This window comes from Colobus angolensis, unplaced genomic scaffold (assembly GCF_000951035.1).
Source record: "Colobus angolensis palliatus isolate OR3802 unplaced genomic scaffold, Cang.pa_1.0 Scaffold432, whole genome shotgun sequence".
In the NCBI taxonomy this organism is placed as follows: domain Eukaryota; kingdom Metazoa; phylum Chordata; class Mammalia; order Primates; family Cercopithecidae; genus Colobus; species Colobus angolensis.
The window spans coordinates 1,577,916-1,596,250 of record NW_012117733.1 but is presented as its reverse complement, the minus strand read 5'-3'; the positions used below and the strand labels follow the sequence as shown (position 1 = coordinate 1,596,250).

The following is an 18,335-nucleotide window of genomic DNA, read 5'->3' as shown; positions in this document are numbered from 1 at the left end:
CCACCTTGACCTCCCAAAGTGCTGGGATTACAGACGTGAGCCACCGCGCCCCGCCTCTTCTGCGGTTTCTTCCCAGTGTGAAATATCTTTGAGCAAGGATGGCTTTATTGCTTAAGGGAGAGGGGAGCAGGGTTCTGGTTCTTCCTCAGGGGCTCTTTGTTTCTGTTCTACTTTCAAGCCCATAGAACGGGATTTTCTAGTCCCAGCTCTGCCACGTGTAATGTCAGGCAAGCCGTGCAGCCCTTTTCTGGGCTCTGTCCCTTCATGTGTTAGATCCAGAGGGTGGGTAGAGCCACTCTGGCCTCTGGGATGTGATTCTGAGAGGCACTAACTCCTGCAACTAATTTTCAACTTTTCGTCTTTTTCTTTTTTCTGTTCCTGACAGTTGTTTCCTCTTTCCCCCTTTTCCCACAAAACTGCACTTAGGCAAGAACTGTTCGAGTTCAGAGTCAAGTGGGAAGCATGTATGTTTTTGTCATCTTGTTTCTTTGCCTTCGAAGCCCCGTCTAATGTGTGCTGTGTTTTTATCCTAGAGTACATTCTGGGCACTGTGCACAAAGCCAAAGGCCTGGAGTTTGACACTGTGCATGTCTTGGATGATTTTGTGAAAGTGCCTTGTGCCCGGCATAACCTGCCCCAGCTTCCCCACTTCAGAGTTGGTAAGAGGTGGCCGGGTAGTGTCAGGTGCTGTTGCAGTGAGTGGTGACTGGAATGCTTCCTTTACACTGCCTTGTTGTTTGTTGGATGCTGTGGCCTCCTGGTAGGGCACTTCTGGAAAAACAAAACCACGAAACACCTCCTAGTCCTAAACTTTTGATTCTTGTACTGTGGTTTTTTAAAAAACAAAACTTCCCCAAGGCGCACCCCTCTGGGGGCTGCTTGTGGGGTAATGATGTTTGTGGTAGCCCTGTGAGCCCTGCGCTGCTCTCGGCTCCAGGTTTTTCACCATCAGACTTTTAGTCTCCAGCCTCATGAAAGCTTTAACGTATAGTTTACTTGCTTACCAAGTAATTCTTTTAATTCTTCTTCATTTATTAAAGAGATGAGAAAATCACAAAAGGAGAAGTAGTCAGCATTCTTTATCATTTGTCTGGTTTTTTTTTGTTTTTTGTTTTTTTGGTACAGACAGGGGTCTCACTATGTTGCTCAGGCTGGTCTCAAACTCCTGGGCTCAAGCAATCCTCCCACATCAGCCTCCCAAAGTGTTGGGATTGCAGGCGTGAGCCACCACAGACATTTGTCTGCTTTGTTGTTGTTGTTGTTATTATTATTATTATTATTTTGAGATGGAGTCTCACTCTGTCACCCAGGCTGAAGCGCAGTGGTGCGATCTCGGCTCACTGCAATCTCTACCTCCTGGGTTCAAGCGATTCTCCTGCCTCAGAGTAGTTGGGACTACAGGCGCGTGCCACCACGCCCGGCTAATTTTTGTTTTTAGTAGAGACGGGGTTTCGCCATATTGGCCAGGCTGGTCTCGATCTCCTGACCTCAGGTGATCCACCCGCCTCGGCCTCCCAAAGTGCTGGGATTATAGGTGTGAGCCACTGTGCCTGGCCTTGTCTGCTTTCTAATAAATTTGTACTCAAGGCTGCTTTGTAATAAATTTGTACTCTGAGCATCAGTGCTATTGCTTTGGTTTTAAATCTTAGAATAAAACCGTTTGAAATTTATGTACAAACAAACAAAGCTGTCTGTTAACTGTAGGTTGGAAATTTGGGGCCTAGCACACATTGGCATGCTGAAAACGGAAACCACAGCATTCGTGACTGCTGGCGAACATAGAACATGGTTTGGAGTGGAGAGAGGAAGGGAGGCGGCCATGGAGAAGTTTACTGTAGTACCACCTTTTTCCCCCTTCTGGTTTACATGTTTACAAATGTAATTTTTTGGGGGACATGTAATTTACATGCCACACAACCCACCCATCCAAAGTGTACAATTCCGCAGCTTTTTGCACGCCGTTGGGTCTGCTGCACTTTGTTGAGTTCCTGCCATTGTGTGGTGAATCGAGATGGGAGATGAGAGGTGCGGTTGGGCAGCACAGACTCACAGCACACGGCACACCTGTGTGTCTTCCTCGTTGTGCTGTGACAGTGTCAGCCATTTCCAAATGGGAGTCTGGCAGTCCAGAGACAGTGTAAGGAAATGGAAAGAGACAAGCAGACTCGGTCCAGCTCCCAGTCTGTAGGAGTGACTTAACCTGTCTAAGCCTCGGTTTCCCCAGCTGTCTCATGGGCTTGTTGTGAGAACTGGCATAATGACTGTAAACAGCCATCTGGCACATGGCGGGTGTCGAATAACCAATTAACACATTCCCAGGATTCACGTAGCAGGACTAAATAAAACCCGGTATTTCATGCCACTAGTCTGCTGGGATTTGGTTTGTTTTTGGAACTGGCATTTGTAGGAAAATTTTGTATTTACAGCCAACAAATGTTGAGTGGTTTTCTGCAGGGAATGGATGGGGGCTAGTAAACATTTAGATGAGACATAAGGTTTTGTAAGCTTTTGTAAGGCTTTTTAGTTGAATTTTTTCCCCTTTACTTTGTTTAGAGTCATTTTCTGAGGATGAATGGAATTTACTGTATGTTGCAGTAACTCGAGCCAAGAAGCGTCTCATCATGACCAAATCATTGGAAAACATTTTGACTTTGGCTGGGGTAAGCGGAACGGGCAGCATGAGCTAACTTGATGCCATTGAATGTTACTTAGTCTGCATGAGGGGCTGACCTGGAGCCTTCAGAGGCCTTCGGATCAGGGTCGTGGGTTGGAAGAGAAACGCTGCTTGAATGTGCAGAGGCCGATGACCAGTGTAAGAAGTATTCTACCCAAGGAAACAAAAATGTGGTTCTTTTCTGAGTCATTTCCTAATTCAGTTTAAAAAGCTCTGTTTAAGATACCAGCAGTGGGCCAGGCACGGTGGCTCACGCCTGTAATCCCAGCACTTTGAGAGGCTGGGGCGGGCAGATCACTTGAGGTCAGGGGTTTGAGACCAGCCTGGCCAACATGGTAAAACCCCATCTCTATTAAAAATACAAAAATTAGCCAGGTGTGGTGGCATGCATCTGTAATTCCAGCTACTTGGGAGGCTGAGGCAGGAGCCTTGAACCTGGGAGGTGGAGGTTGCAGTGAGCCAAGATGGCACCACTGCATTCTAACCTGGGTGACAGAGCAAGACTGCGTTTCAAAAAAAAAAAAAAAATGATACCAGCAGTGGTCATATATTTCTTAATTTCTCCCTTACTCAGTTAGCTCTTTTTTTTTTTTTTTTGGTCTGAGACAGGATCTCACTGTGTCACCCAGGCTGGAGTGCAGTGGCACAGTCATCACTCACTGTAACCTCGAACTCCTGGGCTCAAGTGATGATCTTACCTCAGCCTCCTGAGTCACTGGGACTACAGGCGCGTGCCACCACACCTGACTAGTTTTTAATTTTTTTTTCTAGAGACGGGTTCTTGCTATATGGCCCAGGCTGATCTCGAACTCCTGGCTAAAGTGATCCTCCTGCCTCAGCCTCCCAAAGTGCTGGAGTTACAGGTGTTAGCCACCTTACTTGGCCCCTGTACTCCATATTCATAGGGAAGAAATGCCAGGAAGGTTTTGTGCACCCAGCCTTCCTCCCTCTCACTCTTTAGTCCCTTTTGAAATGGCATCTGCTGCTGCTACCGATAGACTTTCCAGAAGAACACATCCTTGCCGGGGAGAGTAAGTGTTCAGGGGCCTGGCCGTTGTCACAGACGTGGAAAAGTGAGCTGCTCAGCACTCACTCTTTACCCTTCCCACAAACCGCCTTCTCACACTCTACTTCTTTTTATCTCTTTTTCTGCCGAAACAGCTGGAGTATAAACCATTTAGTCTTTTCAACCCTGTCAGAAACTAGAACAGAAATTTGAGCTAATAGTTACTACTTAGTCCATCTCTCCCTGAACCCAAGATATTTAAGCCTGAAACCTAAAACTTAAGTGTAAAAGTTAATATAAATACTCTTTCTTGCTTAGCTGTCTCCAAAACAAAGATTGTGTGTAGCAGGATGGTTTATTCTCAGTTCCGTATTGCCTGCTGTCACGGGGCGCGCCATGCCGTGCTGCCCTGCGTGCTCTGGGGTTGAACCACAGGGTGCAGGCAGGGTGGGCGGTCACCACTTTTGAGTAAATGATGTTCAGCTCTCAGAGGTGTCAAGTGTAGTAGATCCCTGATGCTCAGAATGGAATATTTGTCGAGGGCCTAACACTTGCCAAGCACCTTTCTGGGTACTGGGGCATAACAGTGGGCAGGGGAATTCCTGCCCTCATAGAGCCCATCCAGGTGGGGAGACGGACAAGAAAGTGAACCAATAGGATTTCTCTTCACATGTTTGAGGCAGATAATACCAAAACTTAAAAGGGAGAAGCTTTGCAAATAAATACTCTACAGTGACTCATCACAGGGCAAAAGCTTCTTGCATCAAACTGATTAGCTTGCATATTTATCCCATTTTTCGTGTCTCCTTTGTCATTTTTCCTCCAGGCCTCTGTTAGGTAGACTGACTTGGCCATAAGAATGTTTTCAGAATTTGAAATCTGATGCATTTTTCCCAAAGCAACTTTTTACCTGGGCTTCACCGAGGGCAACAGCTTAAGTGTCAGAGCTTAGAACTGAAGTCCTTTTTCTTTGGTTGCATCTTTAGTGGCACATGGATCATCTGTAGACTTTTCTGCAGAGGGCCAGGCAGTAAAGATTTCAGGCTCTGTAAGTCACATGATCTCTATTGCAGCTACCCAGCCCCGCTGCTGTAGTGCGAGAGTCCCTGTTGACAGTACATTAGCGAACGAGTGTGGCTGTGTTCCAATAAAATGGATTCACAGAAACGGGCATTGTCTGGATGTGGCCCATGTGTACTTTGCTGACCTCTGGTTTAAAGAAAAGTGTGACCTTAAAAAATCTCTAAACCAGTATCCCCAGGAGTTAAGCAGAATAAATCATTATGTACAAATGGTCTCTACCTATACAAACATTTTTGTATAAACTTTGATTTATAAGTACTTTTTTAGACACTCTGGTATGATTTTCTCATGGAAGTCGTGTCACAGAAGTGGTCAGGCCTGTAACAAAACCACATTGTCAATTGGTAGAACTGTGTGGGGTATTACCGGGCAGTGATACCATCTCACAAACATGGGCTACACAGGACTTTTCATTTTTGCTTATGAAAATTTTAAGACATTAAAAAGTAAAGAAAGCAACACACTGAACACTCATATACAAATACTCATGTACATATACCTATATGTACACATCTCCAAGAAATAGGTACTTTTTTTTTTCCATAACTACCAAGCCATTTTCATATTTTATATTATAATATGTGGCCTCTACTACCCAATCCATACTTATGCTTTTATGATTGTTTCAGAAATGCTTTTTTACAGTTGATTTGTTAAAGTCAGAGTCCAAACCAACATTTGATTGCTTGTCTCTTAAGTTACTTAATAGAGAGCTGTGCAGGACTCCCTCCCCACTTTTCCCATGCTCTTGTCTCATTGTAGAAACTGGCTCATTCGTCCTATAGAGAGTTCCCATTCTTAGTTTGCTTCCTGGTGTGGTTGTGTAACTTGTTCTGCCATTACCAGTCCTGGCTTTCCGGTAACTGGAAGTTAGCTGTAGAGGCTTGATTAGATTCAAGCCTGCGTCTTTGGCAGGCATACCCCATGAGAGGCCGGAGAGGGCTGTGTGCTTTGCCTCGCCACATGAGGAGGCTCACGGGAGCAGGTTAGTGTTTCACTGTTAGTGATGCTGATTGCTCATCTTTTGAAGAGGCACAGCTAGGAAATGTGTCTTTTTGAAAAGAAAGAAAAACACCAATGGTTCATACTGATAATTGCAATCCCAGTTTTTAAACTTTATTTGTTTGAAAGAGATGGGGTCTCACTGTGTTGCCCAGGCTTTAGTGCAGTGGTACGATCATGGCTCACTACAGCCTCAACCTCCTGGGCTTAAGGTGCAGTCTTCCCACCTCAGCCTCCCAAGTAGCTGGGAACACAGACATACACTATCACACCTGGCTGGTGTTTGTTTGTTTGTTTTGTAGAGACAGTGTCTCACTATGTTGCCCAGGCTGGTCTTGAACTCCTGGGCTTAAGTGATCCTCCCGCCTCAGCCTCTCAAAGTTCTGGGATTATAGGCGTGACATCAGGCAAATTTCAATATTTTGTTGTTAAATATAACACAAATATATAAAACAGCATAAAGCAGTTTAAAATGATGATGTTGCGAGCATCCACCAGATGAGAAGATGGGATCTGCCAGCCATCACAGAGCTGTCCTGGTGGCCCCTGCCCATTGTAGCACCCCTCCCCCCTTTCTGAGGGGTAACTGCCATCTCAACAGATAGGCACTACCTTGCTTTGTTGCACAACTGCACCTTTTTTATTTTTTATTTTTTAACCAGGTATGCACCGCCATCAGTAAGTGCTGAAAAATGGTACTTTTTACACATGTTCTCTTCATTCTCCTGGGTTTCAAAAACTGCACTGTATCTGCATTGCCAGAGGCTTTAGCCCTTCACACGTCCCGCCCTCATGCATTGTGTTCCGTAATCCAGTTCACATTTAACACGAAAGGAATTTTACTTCTCTTACACTTGAATCTTTTCTCATACACTGAAATCTTGGTTCCTAACAGTATTTATTAATTACTTATTGATACTATTCCATGTATTTAAAAATAGTCTTCAAAATAATGCCAGTATTAATGGAATACTGACTGGACTTGAAGATTTCCTAACAGCTCCATTTCTCCATTAATGATTTATTTATCATGCTCTGAAGTCACTTAAAGTAAGTCCTTTTTGCTTTTGTGGTTTTATTACCAACTTAATTTGCAGTTAGAAATGTATTTTATTTATAATATCTACAGCGATTGCTTTGCTTCTTTTTGATTTAATGATCTTTTTTGACGTGTAAGGCCTGTTAATGTTTTCAAAGTCAAAACCTTGTGCCTGAGCACGGTGGCTCACCCCTGTAATCCCAGCACTTGGCAGGGCTGAGGCAGTCAGATCACTTGAAGCCAGGAGTTAGAGATCAGCCTGGCCAACATGGCGAAACCCTGTCTCTACCAAAAAATACAGAAAAATTAGCTAGTCGTGGTGGTGCACACCTGTAGCCCCAGCTACTTGGGAGGCTGAGGTGGGAGAATCGCTTGAACCCAGGAGGCAGAGATTGCAGTGAGCTGAGATTGTGCCACTGCACTCCAGCCTGGGTGACAGAGTGAGACCCTGTCTCAAAAAAACAAACACAAAAAACAAAACAAAGTCAAAACTTTGTGCTAAGAAAAGTCTCATTACCTCCCTCTTCACTTCAAACTGTTCTCTGCCTCCACCTTTGGTAGTTATTTTCAACAATTAGCAATTCATCCTTCAGTATTTCTTTATGCAATTGTTAGCAAATTCGTAGGTATTTTCGTATTCTCCTTTTCCACAAAAGGTAGCATTTCAGATACACTGTTGTGTGCTTTGCTTTGTCACTTAGAAGCACTCATGGGAATCACTCTTACTTATTTTTTACTCTTTTATTTTTTGGCCTTTTATTCTTTTATTTGTTGTCCTACCCAAATCAGGAAATCCCTCTTTATCAGCTCACAGAGCTCTCTCGCCCCTTCGTCAGCTGCATAGTGTTCTGTGTTGACGCACCGTGATTTATGCCTTCCTCGCTCATGGACATGGTCACTTCCAGCCTTTTGCTCTCATTAATAATGCTGCATTGCACAATCTTATGCTCAGGTCATTTATGTTTTTGCCAGTGCATCTTCAGCATGCATTTCTAGAAGTGGAATTGGTGGATAAAGATAAATGCAAGTGTGACTTGTCAGTTGTTGTTTTGTTTTTGTTTTGTTTTTGAGACAAGGTCTGGCTCTGTCACCCAGGCTGGAGTATGGCAGCACAATCTTGGCTCACTGCAACCTCCGCCTCCCAGGCTCAAGCCATCCTCCCACCTCAGCCTCCCGAGCAGCTGGGACTACAGGCATGTGTCACCACACCTGGCTAATTCTGTATTTTTTTGTAGAGACAGGGTTTTGCCTGTTACCTAGGCTGGTCTTGAACTCATGAGCTCAAGTGATCCGCCCTGCCTGGGCCTCCCAAAGTGCTAAGATTACAGGGATGAGCCACTGCACCTGGCCAAGTGTGACTTTTCTAGATAATGGCCAGTTTCTTCATGGAGATTGTTACCACTTTAGAGTCCCACCAGTTGTATGCATAAGAGTGAAGTAGGCCCAGTGCAGTAGCTCACACCTGTAATCCCAGCACTTTGGGATGCTTAGGAGGGCGGATCACTTGATGTCAGGAGTTCAAGACCAGCCTGACCAACATGGTGAAACCCTGTCTCTACTAAAAATACAAAAATTAGCTGGGTGTAGTGGCGCATGCCTGTAATCCCAGCTACTCAGGAGGGTGAGGCAGGAGAATCACTTGAACCCGGGAGGCAGAGGTTGCAGTAGGCTGAGATCGTGCCACTGTACTCTAGTCTGGGCAACAAAGCGAGACTCTGTCTAAAAAACAAAAACAAAAACAAAAAGTGAAGTAGACTTTTTAAAGCTAATTGGAAGGTTGTCAGTTGGTTGCTGCATACATTTTGTTTTCCCCATAGAAGAAAAGAATACAGAATCTAGAGAAATACTTCCCGGTTACTGAGACTGGGCTGGGCTGTCTGGCCTCAGGGGTCCTGCAAGGAAGTCGCAGGAAAACTGCTTATTTGTGGGAACAGATTTTTTAAGGCTTTAAGACCTTGTGAGAGGTGGATGCACTCTGCTTTTTTAAAAACAAACAAACCAACAACAACAAAAAAAACAGAGTCTCACTGTGTCGCCCAGGCTGGAGGGCAGTGGTGTAATCTTGGCTCACTGCAACCTCTGCCTCCTGGGTTCAAGTGGTTCTCTTGTCTCAGCCTCCCCAGTAACTGGTAGTACAGGTGTGCACCACCATACCTGGCTAATTTTTTTTTTTTGGTTTTTTTTTTTTTTTTTTTTGGTAGAGACGAGGTTTCACCATGTTGGCCAGGCTGGTCTCGAACTCCTGACTTAAAGTGATCCACCTGCCTCGGCCTCCCAAAGTGTTGGGATTACTGGCGTAAGCCACCGTATCCAGCCTTTTTTGTTGTTGTTGATCACAGCCTGTGAATAACTTTGGGGATATCCTGTTTCAGAAGTGTCGAATTCAGTCTGTCCAGGAGGGAAGGCCGTGGGGATAATGAAGATCCCGAGTTGGGCAGTAGTTCAGGGGCTAGGAAAGCTTGTTGAAAATAGTGAAGCCGTGGATGGGGGTGTTTTGGAGATAAAAAGCGAGCCGTTGCTTCTTGCGCTGCCTAGAATGATGTCTCTTCATCTCCCAAGAACAGGGCAACCTTCTTTTTCTCTGACCCCTCCCCCTTAGAAAATACAGCTAATAGAATCACCAGAAGCCGTTTTATTCATTTGTTTCTTTAAGTTTTGGGAAAGTGAAGGAAATTATTACATTGTTGAGGTGTTAAGTGACATTGAAGTTATGTTTCAAAGACACCTCTTTTTTTTTTGTGACGGAGTCTCCCTCTGTAGCCCAGGCTGGAGTGCAATGGTGCCATCTTGCTCGGCTCACCGCCTCCCAGGCTCAAGTGATTCTCAGGCCTCAGCCTCAGAATAGCTGGGATTACAGGTGTGCGCTACCATGCCTGGCTAATTTTTGTATTTTTAGTAGAGATGGGGTTTCACCTATATTGACCAGGCTGTTCTCAAACTTCTGACCTCAAGTGATCGGTTCACCTCGGCCTCCCAAAGTGCTGAGATTACAGGCTTGAGCCACGATGTCTGGCCAAAGACAGCTTCTTGGTCTCACAGAATCTTAGATTATTTTTGTTTGTTTAGATATAGGGTCTTGCTCTGTTGCCCAGGCTGGAGTGCAGTGACACAATCTCAGCTCACTCACTGCAACCTCAGCCTCCCCAGAAGCTGAGACTACAGGTGTGCACCACTATGCCTGGCTAATTTTTGTATTTTTGGTAGAGACAGGGTTTTGCCATATTGCCCAGGCTGGTCTCGAACTCCTGGGCTCAAGCGATCCTCCCACCTCAGTCTCCCAAAGTGCTGGGACTGCAGGTGTGACCCCTACCCCTTAAATTTATATAAATAAAAACAGTTAATCTAGTGGGTTATGAGAGGCTTAAAAAGAGTGAAATGGCGTAAAATCTAAAGAAATCAGAGAACACTGCATGTTAGGTTAAATCATGTTTTGTGAAACTTTTCTTCCATATGTGTGGAATAGCATTATATGTGTATAGCATTATAATGGTAACTGCATCAAAAACGGTTTGAGAGCCCAGCCCTGGAGAAACTTCTGGAGTCGACAGGGAGTCGGGTACAAGGATGTTCATTGTTGCATTGTTGGAAATAGTTTGGAAACAACTGAGTAACCACAGCAAGGGAATAGGTAAATAAAATACAAGAGAGTGCTGTGACTGAGTCCCCTACGGTATTTTAGAACAACTAGGTGAGGAGGAAGCCAGAAGTGTAACATTCATGTAAATAGACACCTATTAAAGGAGACCTGTGTCCTTGGACACGTGTGTAAACAAGAAGCTATTTCGCAGTGGGTTGGAGGCACCTCGCCAGGTTCATGGTCCTGGCTGTCCCTGGGGAAGGAAATTGAGATGACAGTCGAAGGGACTTCCGCAAAATCTGTGACTTCAGACATGATTTCACTTCGTCAGCTGTTAGTACTTGTTGGCCATAACTTGAGTGTTTGCATGGTGGTTTTCGGTTCTTTTTCATACCTGGTAGGCAGGCCCTCTAAGAGTAAAGACCAAAGAAATCAAAATGTAGGACACAGATTGTAGGATAATTAGATCAGTAGCTGGTCATAATCCAGAAAATACGAAACCATCCTTTGCTGGGCAGCAGGCGTGTGCGGTCCTGCTAGCGGATCAGCCGGTGATGTGGAGCCCCACGGGGCAGCGGCGAAGCTGACAGTGCCCTGTCCTTGTGGTGTTTCCAGCCTGGGAGGTCACTGGCACTTCCTCCGGGTGCTCCTTTCCTGCCAGGCATGAGTGCTTTGCATGCATTGAGGGGTGTCTTCTCCTCAGCAGCCACCTTTAGCTGGCACCGTGCCATCTGCATTTGTGGATAAAGACAGGCTTGACAAGGGTGTCATTTGCTCACTAGCACAGCCAGTACACGGGACGGTGGAAATGTGCAGGGATGTTTGGGGCAGGTTTTCTTCAGGTCCTCTGTGTTGCCTACCTGGGTTGTAGTGTGAATATACAAATAATTTTCTAAAGATTGAGCTGGGGATGCCTTAGCATAAAATAAAATCCAGAAATATTCTGGAAATGTCATTACAGGCAATAGTTTTGCATGTTTATCCGTTAAATATATATATATTTAAAAAGCAATTAGACTGTCAGTTGGACTGTCGATAGCTTTGGAGGCAGGGAAAAGTTAGAGAAACTAAGGGAGAACAGGGCAGTCGGTGTTTTTCTCTTTCTGGGACTTACAGCGCATCTAAAGGGTTCTCACAGCGTTTCCAGCAGAGCCTAGCGGAGGTATCGCCGTAATTCTCTCTCACTCTTTCCTTCTCAGGAGTACTTCTTGCAAGCAGAGCTGACAAGCAACGTCTTAAAAACAGGCGTGGTGCGCTGCTGCGTGGGACAGTGCAACAACGCCATCCCTGTCGACACCGCCCTCACCATGAAGAAGCTGCCCATCACCTACGTATGTCTGCTGTCTGTGGAACTTAATTCAGCCATTCGCGTGTTTTGCTTGTGAGCTTTATGCTTCTCTGGGTTGTAGGTGGGGAGATAAGAGAGAGCTGTGTGATCCTTTATTAGGGGCTTTTATACGAGAGGCACGAGAAGTGTGTGGCCGGCTCCCGGGTCAGAGGTCAGGGCACATGGTTGTTTATCTCAACGGGATAAATGGCTGTTTCTGCGCTCAGGGAATTTGGGGGTGTCGAGGCCACCTAGATGGTGGTGCTGTGGGAGGTGGTGCTCTGAGGGTGTGCACCCTCTGCAAACATCAGAATTCAAATGCGTTGTCCCTGGGCAGCTGTGATGGTAACTCCGTGCTTTTTGCTGGAAAATCCACGTTCTTTGGTTGTTCTCCTTAGCTCTCTTTCTTGTCCATCACCACAGAGCAACAGGAAGGAAAACAAGGGGGGCTACCTCTGCCACTCCTGCGTGGAGCAGCGCATCGGGCCCCTGGCGTTCCTGACGGCCTCCCCGGAGCAGGTGCGCGCCATGGAGCGCACCGTGGAGAACATCGTGCTGCCCCGGCATGAGGCCCTGCTCTTCCTCGTCTTCTGAGGCCAAGGCGCACGTTCTCCACAGTGCAGAGCAGCTTGCCGAGGACCCCGCGTGAAGAAAGCCAGCGAGGGGGGCTCCCGCTCCCTGAGACTCTGGGTTCACCCACAGCACTTTCTGAGGAAGAGGACACCAGCCCAAGCTGGACCTGCCATTTCTCCACTCCCTACAGACAGCCAGTCTCCACTTGCCTCCGCTCCAGACATATCTGGTCGGGGAAGTGGGGGATGTTCTTTTGATAAAAAAAAAAAAATTTTATGTATTTAAACTTTTATTACAAGATTTCAATTAAACAGGCACCATAGCACTGGCATACCGCTGTGTGATGACTGCGTCAGCACTGTTGTTCTGAGCCTTCTCTTTTTCCCGTTTACTCTTTCCTACAGCACTGTCACCGTTCACATGACACAGGAAGCAGAGTATGAGACGTGATGTCTTGGGTGGGAATTGGGGCATCAAAAATGAGACTTTGGCCGGGAGCAGTGGCTCACGCCTGTAGCCCCAGCACTGCATCCAGCCAAGGCAGGAGGACTGCTGGAGCTCAAGGTTGAGGCTGCGAGCCGCGGTCACCTTACAGCTCACTGTACTCCAGCCTGGGTGACAGAGCGAGACCCTGTCTCAAAATAATATAATAATAATAATAATTAATAATAATGTTTTAAGGAGGCCAGATAAATTACAAGGCTAACAGGATCATAATCTCAGCAAGAAATGACCCCAGATGGGCTGGACCACAGCACCTGTGGGGCCTGGTGAGGAGGGAACGAATATGAGGATTGGTGGTTCTCAAAGTGTGGTTCCAGCAAGCAGCAGCAATATCGCCTGGGAACTTGTTAGAAATAAAAATGTCCCGTCCCCACACCAGGCCTGCAGGATCAGAAACTCCAGGGTTGAGGCCCAGCTGTTGGTACCTAACAAGCCTGACGAGTGGTGCTCATGCATGCTAAGTTTGGAAACTTCTGCTCTCGATGATTAGAAGGTAGAATTGGTCGGATTTCTGGAGTACTGGGATCATGATAGGGACAGTCTGTGGTAGAGGTCGTCTTCACTGAGACAGGGAAAATGGGAACTAAAGCAGGTTGTGTAAACGCAGTGATCAGGTGGTTTTTCAGCATGTTGAGTGGAACCGTCCAGGAGGCTGTTGGGTGACCTCACCTGTCCTGCAGCAAAGGGCCTGGCTGGACCTGGGGACTTCAGAGTTGTCGGTGTGTGGGTGGTGGTGCAGTTTGAAGGGTTTCGCCGAGTTAATCCGGGAGAGGATAGAGAAGGAGAAGAGCAGAGGTCTGAGAAGCAAAGCCAGCAGACACGAGGCTTGGGGTGAAGAGAGGAAGAGGGTTTAAGAAGAGCGACAGCTGATCCAGAGGAGCCTCATGATGGAGCACCACTGAGCTCCGGAGTGGGGGAGTCCAGGAAAAGGGGATCTTCAGCATCCAGTGCAGTAAAGAGACCAGATAAACAAGGGTGGGCAGGTGTTTAACCGGCACTCTCAAGGTCAACTGACATTAGCTGATCAGTTTCAGTGAGGGGAGAAGCCAACCACTGTGGCCTAAGATATTAGTGAAAAATTTGAGGGCTAAGATGTGTGTGTTCATTTATGGTTTCTTTCTGAAATCATACTATAAGGGCAGTAAAAGGTTTCTCTGTGTGTGTGTGTTTTAACCTTTAAGGGCAAAGACAACAAGAAGGAGGCAGCAGCCATCCTGGAGGCATCAGGATCATCAAACATCTGAGAAAACATCTAAATATCTGTAACACATTCAGAGAATGAGAGGAGGTAGTGCATACCATGGAGTAGCAGGATAGATACATATACAAGAATATTTGGGGCCGGGCGCAATGGCTTGCGCCTGAAACCCCGGCACTTTGGGAGGCCGAGGCGGGTGGATCCTCTGAGATCAGGATTTCGAGACCAGCCTGGGCCAGCGTGGTGAAACCCTGTCTCTACTAAAAATACAAAAATTAGGGTGTGGTGGTAGGCGCCTGTAATCCCAGCTACTCAGGAGGGTGAGGCAGGAGAATCGCTTGAACCGGGGATGCAGAGTAAGACTTCATCTCAAAAAAAAAAAATTTGGAGAAAAAAATATGAAAGAAACCCAGTAGAACTGTTACAAGAATAAGTTGAGAATCTAGAAAGTAGAACAAAAACAAAGATTGAGAAGTAGTTAGAGGCTGGACGTGGTGGCTCACGCCTGTCATCCTAGCACTTTGGAAGGCTGAGGTAGGTGGATCGCTTTGAACTCGGGAGTTCAAGACCAGCCTGGCCAACATGGCAAAATCCATCTACAAAAAATGAGCTGGGTGTAGTGGTGCGCGACTGTGATCCCAGCTACTCGGGAGGCGGAGGCTGGAGAATGGCTTGAGCCCAGGAGGTGGAGGTTGCAGTGAGCTGAGATTGTGCCACCACACTCCAGCCTGGGTGACACAGCGAGAGCCTATCTCTAAAACCCAAAAACAAAAACAAAACTAGGGAACCAATTTAAGAAGCTGAGCATCTGTAAATGGGAATTGCAGGAAGAGAAAATGGACAATCGACAACGGAGTCAAGGAATTTTAAAATTTTTTTTAGATGGCGTCTCTCTGCCGCCCAGGCTGGAGTGCAGTGGTGTGATCTTGGCTCACTGCAGCCTCTGCCTCCCGGGTTCAAGCGATTCTCATGCCTCAGCCTCTTGAGTAGCTGGGACTACAGGCACGCCACCACACCCGGCTAATTTTTTGTATTTTTAGTAGAGATGAAGTTTCACTGCGTTGGCCAGGATGGTCTCAATTTTCCGACCTTGTGATCTGCCTGCCTCGGCCTCCCAAAGTGCTGGGATTACAGGCCTGAGCCACCAGGGCTGGCCGAAACATTTTTTTAAATTATGAAAATTACCTGAAACTGATGGTAAGGGTTTCTGGATTGAAATGACTCATTAAATGCCCAGGATAATGAGTGAAAATAGGCCCACATTGGCCAGGCGTGGTGGCTCACACTGGTAATCACAGCACTTTGGGAAGCTGAGAGGGGAGGATTGTTCAAGACCAGCCTGGGCCTCATAGGCAGTCCCCGTCTCTACAAAAAATAAGAAAAAAAATTAGGCGTGGTGGCACATGCCTTGTTCTCAGCTCCTTGAGACACTGGGGCGGGAGGATGGCTTGAGCCTGGGAGGTTGAGGCTGCTGTGAGCCATGAGTGCACCACTGACCTCCAGCCTGGGTGACAGAGTGCAGGACGTAGCCTGGGGGGGAGGAGGCAGTGATTAGTCCTCTGGAAGGCAACAAGTTGTATAGGAGAGAACTGTAGTTGACCCCCGACCCCGCCAACTCAGTGGAATGTGCCTGCTTTTGTGGCCTTCATAAGGGTGAGTGTGTACTGCAGGTAGGAGCTGTGTGCACATGTGGCGTGAACGAGCCGAGTCGCAGCCTCTGTGGCAGGAAGTCAGTTACAGTGCCTGAAACTCAAACATGGAAGCAGAAGCCCATGCAAGCCCACCATTTAGCGACATCTTGGAGACACGTAACACACACTGAGACACTCAGCAGAAAGATTTCTAAATGTTTCCTTCTGGGAGAGGGAATGGGCAGGTGGAGGGGCTTTGTGGTAGGTGTCTTACATAACTATTGGCTCTAAACTGTGTGTCTGTCTGACAGAACTGTGAAATACCAGTGGGAGGGGAAGATACGGACACTGCGTAGACTAGTTCTCATTCAGGAAGCAAGGCTGGCCAGAGGCAAGAAGTGGGTAGGGGATGATGTGGCCTTAGGAAGGGGTTTTTGCTTTTAAAACGAGAGAGGTTTGCGCTGGGTTATGTGTTGAGAGGAAGCAAATTCAGACAGGCGAGATGGAAGCCAGGTGAGAGGGATTGGGACGGGAGAGATGAAGGAGAAAGGGGTACGCTGTAAGTGGTTAGGGAGCAAGTTTAGGTTGCTCTCACCCAGTAATTTTGTTTTTTTGAGACAGGGTCTTACTCTGTCACTCAGGCTGGAGTGCAGTGGTGCAATGACAGTTCACTGCAGCCTTGACCTCCAGGTCCAGGTGACCCTCCCACCTCAGTCCCTCAAGTAGCTGGGACTACAGGTGCATGCCACCATGCCCGGCTAATTTTTGCTGATTTTTTGTAGAGATAAGATCTCGCTCTGTTGCCCAGGCTGGTCTGAAACTCCTAGGGTCAAGCTGTCCTCCTGCCTCAGTTTCCCAAAGTGCTGGGTCGAGCATTTGGGATGGACATAGAAGGTAATGGAGTGGAAGGTGATGGAGAACACAGGCGTGCTGGGCAGCACCCTCCCAGTTGAAATCAAACACCATCCTTTTAGGTGGTGTTTTTCCGTTAGCAGCCCAGGCTTGAGGGCAGAGACGCCACATGGTGGACTCAGACACAGCTTAATCAACCTAAGGCAGTGCAGCAACCCTGTGGGCCCTTCCTGCCTGGGAAGCTGGTTACTGTCACGCTGCCTGCCCAGCTTCCTTCCTGTAGTGGCGTCTGGTCTGGGTCTGGGAGCAACTCACTGGATCACAGAGGGACTTTGATACCTCTAGAATCACACTGTTAGCACTTTAACATGTATCTTCAAGTCTGATCCCAGCCCTTCAGTCCTTCCTCGTCACCCTGAACCCCTGACTTTAGCAATGTGGGGTACACCGAGAGCCTGGAAGCTGATCACTCTAGATTTGCAGTGAGTGGGAGCGGTAGAGACGTCTGAACCGAGGCAGGCAAGGTTCCTCCAGCTCCTCGCCCAGACATGAAGATGGTGCTACACACACCCCTCGCAAAGGCACCTCTGCACGGCTGGGCTGGTGTGGGGGGCAGGGCTCCCTTAGCCAGCAGGGGCTCTCCCTCTGCCCGGCCTACTTAAGGACAGGTTCTCCAAGAGAGCCCAGGGGCTGCAGTCCCCTGTGTTCCTCCTCACTGGGGACCTGTGTGTGTTTTATCCCTAGTGGTCCGGCCTGAGAGGTAGGTTAGGTGGAGGGAAGGGGGCTTCCCACTCAAACGCCAAGGTCGCCAGTCAATCACTCCATTTGCTGTCTTCGTGACATCTCAGCCCTGCCATGTCCCAGACACAGGCCCTGATTTCCTTCCGCGCTCTCCTGGCTCCTCCATGCACCCTTCCCCGCCTCCGGACACAGCACCATCATCTGGCTGATACTTTTCTTCACGCCAGTTCACTGGGAAGCTCTCTCCACGCAGCCTTCCGAATGCACCACCCGCCCGCCCGCGACCCTCCACCGTTCTGCCTCCTGGACCAGTTGTCTATGTTGCTCTGTGCCTCTGCCCTGGCCCAACTCGCTCTCCTGTAGAGGGACCTGCAGTCTTACAATGAAGACGAACCCCGGTCACGCTCCTGCCTCAACCCTGCAGGGCTCTCTGGCTGCCATGAGGGCGTCAGTCCAAGTTGGACCGCAGCGGAAAGGCTGGGGTTTCCTGTCCACTTCCAGGCTGGCCTCTGTCACCCTAAGCCTGTCTTTTAAAGGAACTCACTGAGGGCCCCAGGAAGTGGCCAGCACAGTGCTGACATCCTGGATTTTTCTCTTCTTCCTTTTTTAAATGTACAATTCAGTGAATTCAGTGGTTCTGATTGATTTTTTTTTTTGAAACGGAGCCTGACTCTGTCACCCAGCCTGCAGTGCAGTGGCGAGATCTCCGCTCACTGCAACCTCTGCCTCCTGGGTTCAACCGATTCTCCTGTCTCAGCCTCCCGAGTAGCTGGAATTACAACCATGTGCCTCCATACCCGGCTAATTTTTGTATTTTTGGTAGAGATGAGGTTTCACCATGTTGGCCAGGCTGGTCTTGAACTCCTGACCTCAGGTGATCCACCTGCCTCAGCCTCCCAAAGTGGTGGGATTACAGGCGTGAGCCACTGTGCCCGGCCTGAATTTTTTTTTGTTTTTTAAGTAATCATTTTCCTAATACACATCTTCCTAATCTGGACCCCACAGATTAGGAAATGCTTTAGTTAATACCCATGGTATTTCCACTACCACTAGTGAAGAGTTGCAGTTAGAACTCTTCCAAAGGATCACATTTTAAAAAAAAAATAGCATCAGCCTTTGGAGTCCAGG

General features: G+C 47.5%; 1 protein-coding gene across 1 annotated transcript in view; it reads left to right on the top strand.

Moving 5' to 3' along the window:
- FBXO18 (F-box protein, helicase, 18) overlaps positions 1-12,612 on the top strand; it is a 43,847-nt gene extending 31,235 nt beyond the window's left edge. Inside the window, 4 exon segments of the mRNA XM_011957065.1 lie at positions 534-659; positions 2,554-2,660; positions 11,581-11,712; positions 12,132-12,612. Of these exon segments, the coding sequence (XP_011812455.1) occupies positions 534-659; positions 2,554-2,660; positions 11,581-11,712; positions 12,132-12,302 (536 nt within the window). The 3' untranslated portion in view covers positions 12,303-12,612.
- The last annotated feature ends 5,723 nt before the right edge of the window (positions 12,613-18,335 follow it).